The 19,021-nt window shown below is 42.9% G+C and overlaps 2 protein-coding genes across 9 annotated transcripts in view; one reads left to right on the top strand and one right to left on the bottom strand.

Moving 5' to 3' along the window:
* The first annotated feature begins 75 nt into the window (after positions 1–75).
* CMTM3 (CKLF like MARVEL transmembrane domain containing 3) lies at positions 76–17,038 on the top strand. The gene is made up of 5 exons (XM_074881891.1): positions 76–827; positions 9,938–10,093; positions 11,917–12,012; positions 13,290–13,407; positions 15,114–17,038. The coding sequence occupies exons 1-5, from the start codon at positions 561–563 to the stop codon at positions 15,140–15,142; spliced, it is 666 nt and encodes a 221-aa protein (XP_074737992.1). The 5' UTR covers positions 76–560; the 3' UTR covers positions 15,143–17,038.
* The window catches only part of CMTM4 (CKLF like MARVEL transmembrane domain containing 4), a 59,621-nt gene continuing 41,556 nt past the window's right edge, over positions 957–19,021 (bottom strand). The window contains exons 3-7 of one of the 8 annotated variants that reach the window (XR_012630583.1): positions 7,557–7,691; positions 7,097–7,254; positions 4,614–5,098; positions 1,641–2,852; positions 957–1,563 (exon numbers count right to left, since the gene is read on the bottom strand). Coding sequence is in view for 4 of the 8 variants with exons in the window: in XM_074881879.1 (XP_074737980.1) it covers positions 3,379–3,519; positions 4,948–5,098; positions 7,097–7,254; positions 7,557–7,691 (585 nt within the window). In the remaining 4 variants the exon portion in view is untranslated. Of the gene's footprint in view, positions 2,853–3,297; positions 3,520–4,613; positions 5,099–6,152; positions 6,220–7,096; positions 7,255–7,556; positions 7,692–19,021 lie in introns of those variants that run through there. The other 7 variants (XR_012630582.1, XR_012630584.1, XR_012630581.1 and 4 more) reach the window with 7 other exon arrangements.

Genomic DNA, 19,021 nt, shown 5'->3' with positions numbered 1-19,021 from the left:
GATTTAATGTACCAGTAAACATCTTCAGGAAAAGATTTTTTCCACCCTTGTGTTCCTCGTTCCAGAGCCGAGCGTCCCGGCTGAGGGCTGTCTCGTGATGCCACGTCTGTCTCATGCTCTATCGCCGAGGCATTTCGAGCCCTGAATTTTCATGTTTATGTTCAGAATAGCGCTGAAAATAACCTCCGTGCCCCCAGCGGAGCGCAGCCGCGCCGGTACCGCGGTGCAGGGAAGAGAGGAGACGAGGTTGAATTCGTATCGCAGTTGCAGCGGAGGGGTCTGAGGGCCGCGGGGCTCGGGCACAGCCGAGCGGCTGGGGCCGGGACCGGCAGCACGTGCCCACGGGCTGCGCGTGGCAAAGGCGGAGCCGCCGCCGCCCGGTCCCCCCGCGGGGCCGGGGCCGGGGCGGCGGCTGCCGGGCGGGACCCGTGGCCGCGCTGCCCCCGCGGGATCCCCGCCCGCATCAGCGGGGCTGGGACGGGCTGCAGGGCAGCCCCAGGGCAGCCGGCGGAGCCCACCCCCGGCCCCGACCGCACGGCCGCCACCCCCCAGATTTGGGGATGCTGGAACTTTTTTTCACGTTTCCGCAGTGTCACGATTTCCGCTTCCCTCCTTCAAAAAAAAAAAAAAAAACCAAAAAACAAAAAGAACCACCACCCCACAGCGCCGCCCGCGCTCCTCGCCAGCCGCGGCCGCCGGAGCCGCTCGCAGCCATGGAGGAGCCCGAGCCCGCGGGGGCCGCCGCGCCGCCGCCCGGGCTGCGCTCGCTGCTGCCGCCCCGGGAGCTGCTCGGCTCCCGCAAGGGGCAGCTCCTCCTCGCCGAGTCGGTAAGGGCAGGGGCAGCCCCGCGGCGGGGGGGGGGAAGAGAAGCAGCACCCGCGGGAGGGTGGGGGGGCGCGCATGGATTTGGGGAGGGCGGCCGGGCCGGACCGCAGCCCCCCCTCCTCACCCCGGTGAGGCCGGGGGCTCCGGGCGTGACCCCCCGTAACGTGCCGGTCACCTCCGGCGACAGCGGCGGTGCGAAGGGCAGCGGGCGCCGCCCGGGCTGAGCTGAACAGACCTGGGTCGGTGTCGTCCGTCTGCCCGACCCCAGCGGGGCGGGAACCGAGGGAGCGCACAACGGGGGGAAACGGGGGAGAAACCCTGCGAACGGGGGGGCAGTCCGGGGCTGAAAGGGGAGTTGATTGTGTTCAGGCAGAGCGGACTAGGAACCCAAAATACCCGTCCCATTCAGCTTCCAAGGCCCTAAGTGCGTTTCCCTTTAGCAGGAGCCCCTTTTAAGTTAAAGATGGCCTTGATTTCGCTTTAACCTACTCGCAGTGTGAATTCAGTGACCACTACTGCCCTGATTTGCACTATCTCCTCGTGCCATGGGGGAGGCATGGCTCACAAGACATCCTGTCCTGAGTATGCTCAGGAAAAACCTTCCTCATTGATTTATGATGTATGGCATTACAGAGGGCATCACCATCTCGCAACTTTTGTCCTGAGCGCTCCCAAAGCTGTTTGTCCCAGACCTGACAGAAGGACACACTCGCTCACTGCTGTGGAGCCAGTAGCTTCCTGTGAAAGTACCAAATAATAATCATTAGAAACAAGCTTAGTCTGGCGCTGGACACACTGCTCCCCCAGAAACACACCGTAGTTTTTCCTTTAGGTCCAAGTGCAGAGATGGGGGCTGGTGGTAATTATAGGCCTTTGATTTTTGGTGTAACACTTTCTGGTATTTCACTTGTAAAGGCTTAAAGCCTGACAGCTGAAACAGTACACCCCTGGCAGGGAAAGAGAAAAAAAACTTACCCCCATGGGTAGCGGGTATTTCACAATCAAAAGTTAAATTTTAAGAGGAAGTTAGTTGATTGAAATTAGACCTTCAACATAATTTATACTAGAAATAATGAGTTTGAACACTAAGTTCTCTGTAATTTTAGCGGGCGTTTTGACAGCAGGTAGTCGATACCGGGACAGCCCAAACTAGCAGTCAAGTACATGGAGCACTGTTTAGAGGCGTGAGGTGTCTCTGGCTATCCCCTGTGCTAGCTCAGGGAAGGAAACAAGGACATTCGAGAAAGGGAAGGAATGGGCAGAAGGAGGCAGCGCCGTCAGGCTCAGGCCGGCCCTTCTCTACCAGCGCTGTGAGTTTGTGAGGCTGTGGGCACTGCCCTGCGGCAGCAGCATGCGCAACAGCCAGGGTGCGGGGCTGGCTTCGAGAGGAAAAAACGTTCATTCAGGAGATGAGGATGACTTCTGTGGTGGGGAACACAGGCCTCGGGCTGGGTAGCAACAGGCCATGGGCTGTATCAGCTCCATGAAAAAATGCTGTAAAAATTCCAGGTACCCCCCATCACTCATACAGCAGCTGTAGTTTACAAAAACACACGTTTAGAAGATACCAAAGCCCAGCTAACTTTGCTCCTTTGGCACATGTTTTTGTTACATACTAAAACATATACTGGAATTTCCTATACAAGCTTACAGCCAGTAAACTATGACTTTCAGAGAGCCTGGCTTTTTAACATCTCCTTATGATGACCTATTTGAAGAATACTGTTTTGGTCATGGGATCAGACTCACCCTTTTGTTGTCATAGAGAAGTACTGACTATGCCTCCTTAGAGTAATAAAAACTGCTCTGTCTTGACAAAACAGGGATTTATCCTTTGTAAGGCCACTCAGGGCTTCCTCAGGGTTTGGCTGGCTGAAAGCGGCTCTAAAATCCCATCTGCCGAAGCTGCAGCGAAGCTTTCTGTGTGCTACTTGCAGGCCAGCCCACGTGCTTAGGATGTCGTTTCCTGGCAGAGGGGAGGCAGCGGTAGTTTCTCTCCAGTTGTCTCAGCTTTGCCAGAAGAAATCCTGGAAGGCAACACAGGCCCCAGAATAAATCCAGTCTGTATACAATTAGAGAAATGCAGAGCCAAATAACTGAAGATGAGTCCAAGTGAAATCTATCACAGTTTAAATCTGTGTTTCATCTTTAGCTTTGTATTTCTTGTCTTGAATGTTTGATTTTTCCTCTTTGACACAGTACTAATGTGGGGTGGGGTTGGGTTCTGCACAAGTGTATGTAAATAATATTCATGGGATATAGATTTTGACTAGTGTCTTTTGTTCAGAAACAAAATGGGGTTCTCATTGTTACCAAATACCTCTGTCACATCATTATTCGGCAGCTTGGCAAGTCATGAGAAATGGACTTTATTTCTGTCTTTAAAGTCACACAAATACTGGCATCTCTGCAGGTAGAGCAGAGGTTCTCTGTTCAGCTACAGGAAATGCCAAGTTAGTTTTTTCAACATTCAAAAAGCAAACCACCATATACTGAAAAATATATTGCCAGTAAAGTAGCAACTTGAGAACATATCTTGACTGGGGTAGATGGTTATACTTCTCTTTTTCTGTCTGTGGCAGAAAGGGAACAGAAGGTGGCTTCAGCAAATTCCCTCAGCCCAGTGACCGTGCTGGTTGTGTACTTGGTGGAAGTAATCTCATTAAAAAGTCTTGTTTTGCCCAGTAGAAATGGCTGGCAAATGATCGGTTCAGCTGTTAAAGGTTATAGTGGACCAACTCAGACTTTGTAAATTAAGACAACTGCCACATTCACGCCAGCGTGTCCCTGTCCCTTGCGCTGCTGGCGGCGGCTGGCAGCCCGGGAGCACGGGTGCCCGCAGCGCAGCCCAGGGCGTCCCAGGGAAGGTGGCAGCGGGAGCTGCGCCGGGAGCGTGGATGCTCAGCGCTGTGTTCAGATTGAAGGAAACTGCTACAGCCACTTTTTAAAAATAACATTTACACACATTTTCACATGAAGCGAGAATGGATATTTACAACGTTCGGGTGTAATTTTCATGTCGTCATGTAAACTGCTCTGCGGGCTATCAGGTCTGGGAATTCTGGTGTTTCCTCTAGAACAAGTTAGGCTGGCAATGAAGCTGATTACTGCTAGAAGCTTAATTATAATCTCAAATTTTATTCAGAGAAGGACGTTCCCCTCACCCCCCTGCTCATTTTCCTTTTGATCTTCCTGCCTTATTAATTTTTTATTCCACCTGGGATAGCTACACAGCCACAAAGAAGCAGTAACATCAAGTACACGTATAAGCTTTGCTGTCTCTCCTAGTCCTATTTATTCTGTTTTGCTCCTCCACTTTCTAATCACCATTCTTTATCTCCCAGGTTAATTTTTCTTTTTTCCTTTCTATTCTCTGCCCATACCATTATTTCTTCCATATATTTTAACACTCTTCATCTCTTAAGCTACTCATTTTTCCTAAATACTCAAGTTGCTGTCTTGAAAGACAGCATCTCATCCATGCTCTTTTCCCCTCTTAAGAATGCATTTTTTCAGTTCCCTCTGTCCTGTGTTGGAACTGTTTAGCAGCCACTGTCATACCTGCCACCAGAGCTTGTCTAGGCAAGATCCACAGTTACACACTCTGCCGCTCACCCCGACTATTTCAGTCAAGCTTTTGTGTTTGTCCTGGTGACTGTTTTAATTGGCATCTCCTTAGTCCCCTGAAGCCAGTATACAGTGGCACTACATGTTTTTGTAATAAAAACGTAGTGTGAATATGTAAGGTTGTCCTGTATAAGACACAAAGGATGTAGAAGTCATTGTACCTGTTTTTCTCCTCTTTTCCTGTCTTTCTTCTGTCTTTTCAGTCTTCTCTGAACTGACCTTCATAACTGAAACTTCCAGCTGCTCTGTGTAAAGCCTCCTTTGAAGAAGACCCCTCTGCCTTTCACTGGGTCTGTAGCCAGAAGGCAACTTGTGCAGCTAATTCTGGGGGAACCAAGAACCTCAGCTCCATGACAAGTACAACGGAGAAGTAGTAACTGAATAGCAGAGACCACTAAGTGGTCTAATTTCTCTCTCCACCAATAAACAACAACAAAATGCACTCTTGTCCAAAAGAGTTCACCGCTAGCCCCTTTTAAAACTATTTAAGCAAACCTGTTTTCCGTGGAGGGGAAACGAGGAGCAGGCTTTTGACGGCGCGAGGCAGCGAGCAGAGGACACCGGGGTGTGTGTAGTACTGCGCAATGATGTCAGCTGCTTCCTGGCATCTGCATCGTCCCCGACGTCCCTGGTGGGTCTGTTCTCCCTGCACAGAGGAGACAAACGCCTTCATACTCTGCCATGACCTCAGCACTTCAGCAGTCCGTCCTCCCTGAAGCAGCACAGTGCTCTCTAACCATTGTAACTAATAACTTTTCATACCTTAAACTGCAAACTGATTATATGATAAAGTATAACTTCATAATGCCTGGCCAGTTTGAGAAGCCCAGCAACACAATATTAATAATTACATGGGAGAAAATTACTTTTTGAAACATAATACCAAAGAAGTTCCTTTTAAAAAGTGATATGTAATAGTTCTCTCTTTTATGTAAAAAGGTGTTCAGTGAAAAATCAGGCTTCTTTTTTGCTAGGATTTTTTATGATTTTATCACTGCCAGACTATGAAAGGGTCCTGTTCTGTTCTTTGCTGCGCTAGAGCTTTGTACATCCAAATATTCCTCCACAGTGAAGCTGTCAACAATCACACTAACCTTTCAACAGCAGTGCAGGAACAACTCAGAGTCCTAGCTACTATCAATGCTAAGGATGTAATCTCAAGGGAAAAAGAAACCCCCAGTGTAAATACAAATGGACAAAACTGAGAAAACACTGTATTTTTTTCCTCCCAGAAGCAGCAGTGCTTTCTGAGTCTGAAAATGCTAGAAACGAACTTGAAACTGTATTGAGCCTCACAAACTTCCTTTCTAGCTGTTGGTTTTGTTGTTTTTTTTAGCACCAGCACAGAGCTGTTAGAAGAATGACAAGATCCCATTGCTTGACCTTTCTCTGAAATCACTTTTAAACACACAGCTTCAAACAAGTGTGATGTGCAGTGGATCATCTATGGCCTTTAGAGAGGTCTGGCTATATTCTAAAAGTTACTTTTGAGTTTGTTGGTTTTAGAGCAACTTTCAGTTTGTCTCAAAGACTTGAAGTCTGGAAAAGTAAGTAGGTAGGTGTTCATTATTTCTGGGTACAGATTTGTATTGTGGGAGTAGAGTATATTTTTTAAATTACCAGATTTTTAGATGACATCAAATGCTTGTTAGTGGCACTGCAATTAAATGGTCAGACAAGATAACAAGATACCTACTCACTTTTATAATTCAGAAAAGACAGTAATAGGTAATATCCAGTATTGCTCAGGGAGTCCATGCACTCCACCTGTCAGAAGGGGGAATAAGCTCTAAACAATGGGAAATGAGAAACATTGTCAAAAGCCAAGAGCTTTGTGGACTCTTGTATTACACAGGTCTGTCCCCAAATTACCGAATAGATCTGGCATTAAAATCCACGTCAGGGCTGCGACATAGTCACCAAGGAGACAAAAAAAAAAAAAAAAACAAAACAACTGAAGAACAAGCTGGAGCACCATAGCCATCACCTGACAGAGCCTTCAGGCACCTCCTTCCTTTTGTTTCTCTTGCTTTTTCTAACGTCTGCCTGCCTCCCCTTCCAGCGCCTTCAGCCTTGCCTCAATGAAGGCTGTAGCATCTAAAAATACCATTTTTCAAACCTTCATTCTCAAAATCTGGTCTGCTATTTTACAGGTGTGTATTTCACCTAAAACCTTCCTTGGGCCTTTTCAATCTCCAAATGCCGGTAAAATGAGGAGTGGTGCTTAACTGGAGAGCAATTACCACACTTCATGTCAGATTCTTTCCCTTTTACTATCATCATCACTACTCTGTTGAAATCAAGGGACTTCTTGTAAACCAAGAGTGGGGTTTTTTTAATGTGGCCTTGGCATGCACTTCCCATGCACAACGTAGAGTCAGGAGTGGAGAGCTGGGACAGGCTGGACTCAAGTCCACCACTCAAGGTGATGGCAGGAGTACAGTTACTGTTCATCAGGGCTGAGGAACAGGCAGCAGGAGACTGCTGTGATCCTACCAGTAACGAAGCGGTTTGTTTGAGCAAGTAGCTGGCCTGTTAACTAGATTTTAAAATGGACAACTAATATTTCCCCAGATGCCAGGTTCTGTGGATCAGACCAAATTAGAAAGCTGCAATACTCAGACTTGTCTCTTCAGCAACTTACCTTACACCCAAGCAGGAATCCCGCCGGGACACCAGCACATTGGAGCAGGAGCCCCTTGGTGTGTTCTTGCTGCGAAACAAGTTTCTGTTTGGATCCTGAGCCGTGTTAACAGCAGGGTCTCGGGCACTGCACTGCATTTCAAACCACGTGGACCTGCCCTGGGCCATCACGGTGAGGGGAAGACAGTGGGAAACTTAAGTTACACAAATTACCATAAGGTTGATCTTAAGAGAAAACAATCACTCTTCGTTTCACCTAACAGTTCTGACAGAAAATCTTTTTCTCTGTATAAAGGCAGACAGAGCACAAGAGTTACTGCATCAAACAGAATTAAGATCAAAGTGATCTCTACTGTGTAGCATTAACTTACATATCTGAAATTTGCTTCTGTACCCCCCCTCGCTGCTGTAGTATGATGGATTATTTAACACTGCATTTAATCCTTTTATATGAGATTTACCAAGTTTAGTTCAGGTCTAATGTTCTGCTGTTGAAAGGGGCTTGGTTGGTGGGACCTATCCTGAACGTGTCTCCTCCCTGCTGCTGTTTGTCTCTTCGTGCTTCTCTTTCTATACATCTCAGCATTCACACTTTCCTGTAGCCAAAAAAAGGAAGAGATTCTTTTTGAACACCAGAAAGAAAGAAAAAGTGTCCTAGCTACATGGTGATTTCTTTTTAGATCAAGAAAACATGAAACCATGTCTAATTTATGTTCCACAAATGCAACTGAAGCAGAGTCACAAAGTTAAAGTCCAGTCCTTTCTGGTTTTATTCCATGGGGGTGGGAAGGGAATAGGTGGTATGATAGGAAGGAGGAAGAAGTCCTCTCTCCTCTTAGCAGTTTTCAAGTTCTGTTATATCCACTTCCCTTCAAACAGTACTTGCCATTTTTTCAGTCACAGAAATAAAATACCACGTTAAGGATAAGATACAGTGCATGAGTTCCCTCCACTATATGAAAAGTCTAAAAAACCCTGCAAAGTGGTATGTAAGCAATAAGCAAGTAATAATAGGATAAATAACAACAAATAGGGTAAATATTAACAGGCCTTGATGCAGAAGTGAACCCTATGTATTCTACCAGATCAGTTTCCTACAACCCAGTGAAATGAGAACAATGCATAGGCACTTTATGATAAATATAGTATTTTACTAAAAATGTCACATCCTCTCAAACTTCACCACCCAGTCCTAATGGATCAAAACAATATACTCCAGCTACTACCATCCCGGTCAAGAACTGACTGCCTTCCCCAAAATCAGGTTTAGAATAAAGGCTAGTTAATTAATATTATAAATTAATATTATATACATTAATATTATAAATTAATAATTACTATTATAACTTAATAAAATAACTAAAGACATTATTTCAACAGGATTGAACTGCTTAGGTGCCCCCTAAATGGGCTCTTTTGATACATGTATTTGAGGGTTCACTGACCTCTCATAGGAGTAATTATTAATTAATTATAGCAGCCTTATCATTCAAATATAATGATTTTTTTTGAGGTACAGGTGGTTCCCAGGAACACATGGTAGCAACAAGCAAAGAAGTCCATAGGTCTGAAATTTAATGAGGCGAATGCATTGATCATCACAGTCCAAATATTTATGCTTTTCAAGAAGCCACATCTGCCTTTAGATATGCCACCTGGGGGAAAATACTACATCTATTTTCAGTATTATATGAGTGAGAATGTCAGTGTCCCACTTTAAAATTTAGAATTTAAAAAAATGCTTGTAATCTAATGCTCAAACAATACCTACTGCTATGTTGACCAAAAGCATCTCTGAGCATTGCTAAGGCAGAGATTTGTCTCCAAGAGGAAAGGCCTAATAGAGCAGCTCCGGTGTAAACTAGCACATAACACTCACACTTGCAGAAAATGTTTTATTCGGTATGCTAGCTACTTTTTTTTTTTTTTTTTTTTAAGCTGATTTGAAGAAAACCGCAACCAGTTACATGAGGTAGTAAGGCAGTAGGGTCAGAGCCTCTTCTTGGAGGTGACCAACTCCCAGTACATCATTTGAAATTAAGTTTCTCCACAGTTCCCTCACCTCCCACTTTCACACATACAGTGGCTGAAAATCCAGAAGTGTAACACAGCACTTTGGGAGTGTCTAGTTTAGGTGAAAATGCATTTTCTTTAGCCATTTCTCCATTGTGAAATTTTCTATTTTGAGCCATATTCTGGAGGTATTTTAATTGAATGGGAAAACAAATGCCATTTTTATTATTTTGTGGAGTTAGGAAACATCATGGAGATAAAACAAATCTATGGGAGTTATTTATGCTATTACTCTCTAAAACACTGTCTACACTGGAAAACTAGAACCAGAGACTTAGAGAAATCACAGAATAATTAATTCTCAGCTCTTTTCTATCCATCAACAGCAGACTTTTTCTTTCAACTCTAAGAAGATTATAAATGCTGAGTTACTTTGGGCTATCTGAGCAGTGATTTGGATTTCAAATGAGAACTGTCACGGTTGAAAGCTTAAAGCTCTGTTTTCTTGGCAATGCCCTACTATTTTCAGAATTATGTTGTCAGAACTGTTTACAATCCAGAGCTAACTATTCACTCAGAGAGGTGCAAATCCACCAAGCTCTCCGGAAAGTCAATTTCTCACGCATTGAAATAAATGCCATTACTTTAGATTTATTCCATGCTAAACAAGAAAATTCATTTGGCCCAAGAAAAAAAAAAAGTAGGAAGCAAGATATGCCATCACCAGCAGCACCGACAGAAATATGCAGGGAGAGTAATGCTTCAAAGCTGCTCAGCTGCCTGAGGCTCTGCTATTCCATGTGAATAACTAGTTTTCCCTTTACTCTAGGTGCTGTCATTTATCATCTTTATCTGCTATATTGCATCTCTAGCTACCTCTTTCATGATGGCACCACTCCTAGAGTTTCTGCTGGCACTGTTTCTTTTTTTTGCCTACGCCTCCAAACTTAATGAGAAGTTTAAAGGACTCTACTGGCCTTTGATGGTAAGTGAAATGTGCAGTATAAACCCACAGATTTAATTCTACAGTAGAACATGAGTAAAAGGGACTATATAAGAGTTTAGGCTGACTGTTAACAATTATACCCCCTTACTAGAAACTTGTCTGTATTGCCTCCCCTTCAAAAGGGCCCAAAGCACTCTTTAAAATGTGCTATACTACATACTATAGCTTTCTTGGTGCTGACACAAAGTATGGTTTTATTAAAGCACAGAACTTATGCCCAATTCCCGGAAAATGGCTTAGGGCTGGATCTTCAGAAGCAGGCAACATCAGCCTAACTAAGTCTGACCACTGCTGGGGGCTCTTTAATATTGCTACCCTTACAAATGGGGAAACTGAGGCATGCTATATAGTAATCCATGTACTTTATTAAAACGTTTTAAAATTCTCAGGTAAGTGCTGTTGAGATGCAGAGTCATACTGACAGGTAAACAAAGTGACAGCTACTTTTGTTAAGGGGGGAAGCCCTGCAACCCTTGCAGGCAGATGCTCATTCACACAGAGGAAACCACTGGCTAGTCACGGGCGAGTTTTCAGGTTGGTACTTGCAGGTGGTTACTGCACACTGGCCACTGGATGTCTCTGTTGTTTCAAATATACACTGCAAAGGGACCGTTTGTCTAGCACAAACACTTCCCAAAAAACGCTCATCTAATCGATCTAGATCTCTTTTGGTACAGTCTAGCAATAGTTCATCATAGTGAGATTTGAATTAGAGCTCTTAACAGTAGAAAAATGGCATTAGCAAGGCCACTGGTGATAAAAGAATAGCAGTGACTCTGACTATGACAGTGCATGGTTCTCAGCTGGTAATCTCAGTTCCATTGTTTTCCCATTTTATACACGTAGTTGATTCCAGAACTAAGACAAAAAAAGCACTTGTATGTTTATTATGTCCATCACCGTAACATACTCCAGCCACAACGTAGATAACTGACCTTGTCCTGACTTCAGAAGAGTCGGGTTTCTTGTAGGATTTGTGTTTTGAGACAGTATCTTACTTATCCCTCTGTTCTGAAAAGGCGGATCTAACTGTGAACAGAGGTCAAGATACCGTTATTCCAGCTCACATGGTTTACACGTGCTCTGGGAATCACAGCTCTTTATTTAATATACAGTTCAGAGACACCGCTGGCTCCAGCACATCACTACTGGTATTATAGTGCATGGCCCCTGCCCTGCAAAGCTACAGTCTCAGCCACAGAAGCACGTATTTCAATGATAACAACAGGTACGTTCACTTCAGGGTAGCTGTTGGAGTTACAAGTGTACATATGAAGTATAAATCGTAGTTTTAAACACTAAACAAAGTGTTTAGTTCCCAAATGAGGACTTCCAACAGACAGGCCTACTTCTATATAGGAACAAATACACCCCTGTTCCCCACGGGAACAGAGCCTTTGCTACCACGAGTTCTGCTTGAAGATGAGTATTTTTAAGGCATTTCAAATGATTCTTCTATTAGAGCCCTTGCTGTGCTCCAAGTTAAACATCACAGAAAGATGGCTCTTCTCAGCCTGAAGAAAGGTCTGCCTGACATAAGCATGTTAAAATTAGGAGTTATACCAACATCTGTAAGAGCAGAAGCTTATGCCAAGATTCTGGTCATCTCTCATTTAAAAATATTTCCCAGATGAGCAATTCATCCGCTACAAAATACCAGGCTGTAGTCACACTCCAGCATCAGGCAAGTCCACTGATGCAACAACAGGTTTTTAGTGGTCATTTCTGAAATAATTTTTAGAGGAGTTTGTATGTTGGAATTACTTGACTAATCTGAGAATGCAACATTGCTTATTTTACAGGATTTCTTGCGGTGCGTCACTGCTGCCATTATTTACTTTGCCATTTCAATTGCTGCTGTCTCAAAATATAATGACGGAGCATCGAAAGCAGCAGGAGTAAGTAGACACGTGTTTTCCACTTAAGTATTTTGGTGAATTGCGTATGGACGTACTTTAGAAACAATTCAATTTTGACCCCATTGCAAGTAGCAGAAGTTTCTTCAATTAACTGAGAATTAGATTTGCCTAAAGCAAGGAAGAAATGGTCAGCTATTGAGAAAACTGTGTTTTGAATCAATGAATAGTTTTTCATCCTAACAGTGCTGCTCAATGTTAACTGTACTACTTAGGGAAGGCATCTATTCTGCTTTTTGATTTCACCAGCTGTACAGGGAATATAAACTTCTCTGTTCCTGCAAGATTCTCATGTAAGATCCTTGCATGGAGAGAATAATAATAATTAAAATAACCAAACCTGTAACTACTAAGGACAGTCTAAAATAAGTAATTTCAACCTCCTGCCCCTACTGCTTGACTTTACTTGGATGAATTGAAACAAGAGCAGTGTCATTTTACTCTCCAGTATATGGACTGCCCAGGAGAGAGCCTTTGCCATCAGCATTTTGTGTTCAGAAATGGGATACAGCCTCACCATCTGCAACTTGACTCTAAGCATCAATAATGTATGCAACATAAATAAAATTTGCATAATTTTAAAAGATAGGGAAGAACAATACCCAGTAGTGTTAGCCAGCCAGCCTTACCAAACCATCCCAAGTCATACACAATTTCAAAACAAAGACCTTGTTTTAATCTTTGTCACTCTGTTTAGACATGGAGCAATGCAACATAGCATTTACCCTAGCTTCTCAGACTGAAAACCAGCCTATTCTTGCCACACTGCTGCTTCTTTGACACTAAATAGGTAACTCCAGAATCATTTTATCTCAATCTATTTCATTCTGCTACAGACATGTCTCCTTGCAAACCAGTAAAAAATTATTTCCAGAGAAATTGAGGTGATTTCTTGGTGGCAAACAGATGCCCTGGGATGGCGGAGGTGCAGGTTATGTTCTGTATCTCCCAACACAGGGCAGTGCTGATGCTCAGAACGTGCCCATAGCCAGAGAAGGATGTAGCCTGGGGAAGGGCTAAGAACACATCTGATAGAGCAACTGCAGGGACCACTACTCAGGCTCCCAGATTAGCTGCAATTTAATTGATGCCAATGGGTCATGAGACATGTCCCTTCCCTGTCTTTTTAGAAAGGCACAAGCCAAAAAATCAAGCCCAAGTTTTCTTTAAGCATTCTTCTTCTGTCAGTTAGACTTATCTTGGTTTGTCATTGATGGACATGACCTGTTGTTAAAGAGGGTATTGTTCTGCCATTTTAGGTGTTTGGATTTATAGCCACAATAGTGTTTGCCATTGATTTCTACATAACCTTCAATGACCTGGTTACTTTTCTCAAGCAAGGCAGTTCTGATTCCCCTGAAGGGCGCAAGTCAGAAGGTAAGTAAAATTCCCCATTTTGGTTATACTAGCGTGTAACGTGAGATTTTCTTCTCCATTTCACCCTTCACAGGGGAGCAAGAGCACTCAATAAGAACAGTTTCTATTCTTGGCTACGTTGGTTTTCTGTGACACAACTATGCTGAATTATGAAGCTGCTTAGTCTTAAAATACAACAACTGTAATTTCAGTGATTTAAAAAAGATAACTAGCAAGCCAGGAATGTGAAGTTTCTCAGGGTTTTGCGCCATCTAGCTTTGAAAAGCCCCAATCCAATTACAGAAATTACTGTACAGCACAGACTTTTTTCCTCCTGCCAACATGTCTGTCTTTAAAAACAAACATCTACTTTTTTTTTTTTTTGATAACTTGATAATTAACATCCATTAGTTCACAGTCTTTTATTTCCAATAGTGCTTTTCTCTTCATCAGCTCCTTATCATGATTACCTCTTATTCGGGGTCAAGCTTTGACAATCTGTGGGAAAATGGCCTTGAAATCCAAGGGCCACACAACGTAAAATTAATAAGATTGTTACCAAATGTCTTTCTAATATACGAGGTACAGTCTACCTCAAATCAGAGAGATCCACTTAGACAAAGATAAAAAGAGGGACCCGCTGTCAGGAGTTCAAACCCATTTCAAGTCAGGACACAGGTAGCTATTTTGCAGTACCCAGGAGCCCAAATCATGCCCATGTGATACTAGTTATTGCATCCACAAAGATGAAAAAGACTGCTCCACACTTAAAAACAAACAAAAAATCCCCAAACCCTGAAAAACACCCCATGCAAAACCAAAACCCACAAAAACCCTCAAAAACAAACACCCAAGACATGTACAGAATCCTAGAAGGTGTATAGTAACTCTAACAGTCTTTTCTAGGTATTTTAGTAGACTGTTAAATGTTTTGGAAGATTTAGGCCAAAAAGAGGGACAAAGAAAAGAAGAATTAAAGGAACAGATCATAGGAAACAGACTGTTAAGACTAAAACTGCTTATCCCCACAAACTGAACTGACCTCAAGATCAGGTGACAAGGGCACAAAATTAGGCTAAAGATTACATCTAATTTCCCTGGAGTTGGAGAGAGAAATATATAAACTTACAAATATGCAGTCATGCAGCTTTGTGTTGATGATTTAACCATGCAAGGGCTTTGTCCTGCAGCACTGTTCCTCCAGCACCAAACTCTTGTTCACACTGGGGCTCTCAACTGCTGATGGCAGAAATCCCTTGCTTCCTTGCAAGCAGAGTCTCAAGCTTGGGCAAGATGCACCTCTGTAGGCCTGTCAGGATTTCTTAACATCTTAAAGCTCCTGGCTTTCGGATACATTTGACTGGCAGTGCGTAACCGTGACCCACAGCAAACGGCAATATTCTAGTACAGGAAGCATGTCTTCAGCAGACTTCCTCTTGGTGGTCACACTAACAATATTGTCTCTGCAACTTCTTTCATCTGAACTGTTACCTACCTATGTTGTAGTTGTCTAAGGGCCTCTCAGCAGCATTTCTCAAGTCCTTTGAAACACGATTTAAAGCTCTATCATGTTAGTAAGAACTGTCATTTTACAAGTCTTTTCCTAAATATGCCACGTCCTTTGAAGCAGACACCTGCTGAAGAGCAGCAGCTCCCAGCAAGAGCCAAAGTTGATGTGGAGATTTCCAGCCTTCATTTTCACTATTGTTCCTTGTTTTAAATTTCAGATGAGGACTCCGATTCTGACTCAGACTGAAGAACTGAACACCAACCAAGCGTGAAGGGAAGATGATCAAGCACTTTCCTCTTTGCTGAATGCACTGCCAATTGAAATATCTCCCTTATTTCAGCCTCGGTATCCTCTTTCCACCTCACTGTTTATGGAATCAGCAAAGCACAGACAGGGCAGTGATGTGGAAAAGGAGACAATTCCCAATGCATTAAACATTCCTTCCGAACTATGGATTTTACAGTAGTTCAACCTGCCACAGAGGTCTGTATCCAAATAACACATCTCAATTCTCTGCTGCCCCTCCCTGCTCAGCACTACAATGTACTGAGTAAATGGGAACATAGTATTTTAAACGTGTAAGCGGAGCTTTTAATATGCTTTCTTAACTCCAAATCTTTAACACTTATAGCTTTTATACTTCTTGCTGTGCCAAAGAAGGGAGGCTCAGAATGCCTCTAGTTTATTTGTATTTTTCTTGATTAACTAACAGTATTTCTTTATCTGAAGTCTGAATATTCCACTATCTCAGGCACTGAAGGTTATAGTTAACATGTTGGTTTCAGTACATTTATATCTACTGCCTATCTGCAACAAGAAAAAGTGAACTGGAAATCTGCAGTAAGGATAAACCTCAAAGTATAATTGTGCCGCAGAGTAGCTGGTTCATCAAATATTCAGTATCACTTTTTTAAGCTGCTTGGATGGGATCACATCCCGTCTCCTGCAATTCCACCACAGATCGGAGGTAGAACAGATGAGGCATCTTCATACCAGCACCCTTCCTACCATTTGCATGGGAGCCCTTGTACCTGTTTGCACATACAGGTAAGGAAGGCTGGCCAAATACCATCCAACAGTATCTGCCTGTAGAAACCTGCAAATATTTGCGCACAAGATATGACTGATCTCATGCTGTGTTGCGAACACTGGTCCTCCCGTGAGAAGTAATGCTGGACGTAGTCCGCTGGGTTCGCAAAACAGACAACTGTAAAACTCAGGATACCTGGGCCCCAGGAGGGCAATACATCCTTCCCACTGTGAAAAGGCAAAAAAACCAACCTCCAAACTAAAGAATGTCTGCAGTGAAATTAATTTTCCCAGACCCTTTTTCTGGGGGGACACACACACATGTGTGGCTTTTGGTTTGTTTTTTTTTCCCCTGGAAGGACATGATTTATCTCATGGTCTAGTATTCTGGGTGAAAAGCCTTCTGAATTTGCAAAAGGTATTTTCATGGGGAGCACAACCTACCTTGAAATATTTGTCTCCACCTATGAACGCGTACTGCTTGGAAAATGCATGGCATGCTCCTTATATATGGCATCAAATAGGTCTGTTTCAAAGAAACCTGTATACATTTAAAAAAAATTAATATAGTACCAGAACAGGTGGCCTTAACAAGGAGTAATTAAAATGAGAGCAGATGGTACTAACAGAGTAAATGAAAAACAGGGATAAAACAGTAAAGGCAGATTTCCTTTGAAACAAAATTACTACTTGGGTTCCAATTCCCTGCTAGCAGCTGGCTGCTAACAGGCGGAAACACGGTACCTAGCAGCAAGCAGGTGCTTGGGAAGGTGCTGGACAGATTCAGAGCTGTCTAACAGGCAGCTCCCACATCTCCTGTTTCCAGACCACTGAGGGAATAAAAGCAAAACAAATGGTTGCTTCTAAATGTGACAATGCTTTTATAAGAAATAGCTCTTTGGATCTTTTCCTGTATGAAATTCCATGTTTCTTTTCTGTTGTCATATTTTACTGGCACACACTGGGACATCAGGGGACCTGGGCTCATTTTTATATTCAATTGTTTTGTACTTCTCTTTTTTTAATTAAAAAAATGTACTGCATGTCACAGCTGGAAACTAGTACATGGTTAATATTTAGAAACCATGATGGATTAAACCTCTTTTAATAGAAGTGTTGGGTGTCTTTACTTTTTTAAGACCTGGTTTTACCACCTTGCCTCTGACCAGTGAGAGTACCAGTGTTTCAGGAAACTCTTTATCAGGCAGGATGCCGGGTGCTGGGGAGGTGGACAACAGCACAGAGCCAGCACTGGAGACCAGTCACTCATGCTTACAAGGAGAAACTTCATCTTTAATGCGTAAGTGTAAAATAATTTAACCAAGAATTAGTTTTAGCATATTTAGTAGACATTGGAGATACACTGCTCTTACCGAGCAGCTAATAACATTGTGAACAACAATCCCCTTTGGGTTTACCCTTCACAGACATGTTACAACCCAAGAACTGCGAGGGTTTTCTAATAATTTTTTCACATTGGAATACTCCTAAAAATCAAGAAGCGGCAAACAAAATTGCTCATTACATGCTTCAAGACTACTTTAGCAGGCATGCAGTGAATTGCCTGTCCACAGAATTTAATTATTAGCATTCAAGTATTTGATGATTTCATTTATTTCTAAGCAGTTTGCTCCCAAGGTCAAGCACTTGTGTAAGATTCCAGCCTTTTATTTGAAAGTATGTTCCCATGACTGAAATAAAATACACTTTTATAAATGTAATTTCAGAAAAGAGAATTCAATTAAAAGTAATTACTTTAAAGCCAATTCTGATTGGGGGCGGGGGGGCGCTGACTCAGTCTTTCGTTCATCTCCTGCCAGCAATATTGCACTAAGCTCAGACTCTGGTATAGGGCAGAGGAAAAGTCTGCTTGGTTTTTTTTGCTTTTACGTTTGTTTGCTTGTTTTTCCTCAGCTGACAAGATCAAAGTAGCAGGAGCACTGGTTTCTCTGCAATTCGGGATTCACAACACAAGCACAATGTTACACCTGCAGCATGGAGTCCTTATTGAAGTTCTTATTTCGGTGTACTGAAGGGGTCATAACCAACATCTCTTTTCGATCACAATACGTTCTTGTTCCAAACAGGAGCCATTTCCAAAACCTGTACAGGCTAAGATAAGCCTTCATTACAAGTGCATCTATTCCCATTTTGAATTCCTGCGCTTGTTAGAGAGCACTCAGCAGTAGACAAACCCAGGGAGTGATGAGAGTTTCCAGTACCAAGTGTGGAACACATCTATGTTGAAACAATGCAAGAAGTCTTATGATCTAAACACTGTGAATCAAAGCCACTAACAGGAAGGAAAAATGATCAGCTAGCATTACAGACGAATGACTTCATACAGCTCTCGCACTGTTTGAAGGTGTCTCTCCCGCCTCCTCCCTTCTCCTCTCAAAAAGCTTTTATACTTACCTGTGGAAGATTTGTTCAGTCTTGTGTGGTGATTTTGGACAGGTGATGTTAAGGAATTCAAAAGACCTTTCCAAGCAGCCTTTTTAGTTTTTAAGAGGCTCAATTGTCCAGACTTTTAACACTCTCCATTGCTCCACTTAATTTTGCTTTTCACCTGATACTGTTCAAAACTCGGTAAGCCTTACATTTCCAACTGACAAAGTAATCTCCAAGATACTAAGTGAAAAGTGGTGTATCTCAGCCTACGTGGTATTTGAGAAGAATGCTTCCACCAGTCTGGTGTGTCAGAAAGCAGAAGACAACTTAATGCTCTGCATAGCAAGCATATGGTTTTCATTCATTATGCTTCTGGTAAGTGTTCATTGTGCAAATTTCTAAGCCTGAATTTTATAGCTGCATCTTCCCCTGCTAGGAGACCAGCAGCCTGTATCATTAAGTGAGTATGTACTTGTAACCAAACACTAACAGTGCATGTTACCAACCTTGTCAGAGATCAAAAATAATAAAATTAAGTGGCTTCATTCCAAAGACCAGGATACAAATGAGCAAATGCAAGATACGTATCACCATGCATATGTAAAAATACCAGCAGCTCCACCTGGCCGTCGTCTAATCTTTTTTTTTGAGCATGGAGAAAGAGAGAGAATACATCAAGTAAGCAGAAGAAATTTAGATAAGCAC

This window comes from Strix uralensis, chromosome 12 (assembly GCF_047716275.1).
Source record: "Strix uralensis isolate ZFMK-TIS-50842 chromosome 12, bStrUra1, whole genome shotgun sequence".
Lineage (NCBI taxonomy): Eukaryota > Metazoa > Chordata > Aves > Strigiformes > Strigidae > Strix > Strix uralensis.
Note: the sequence above shows the minus strand (reverse complement) of the source record. Positions and strands in the feature narration are given on the sequence as shown.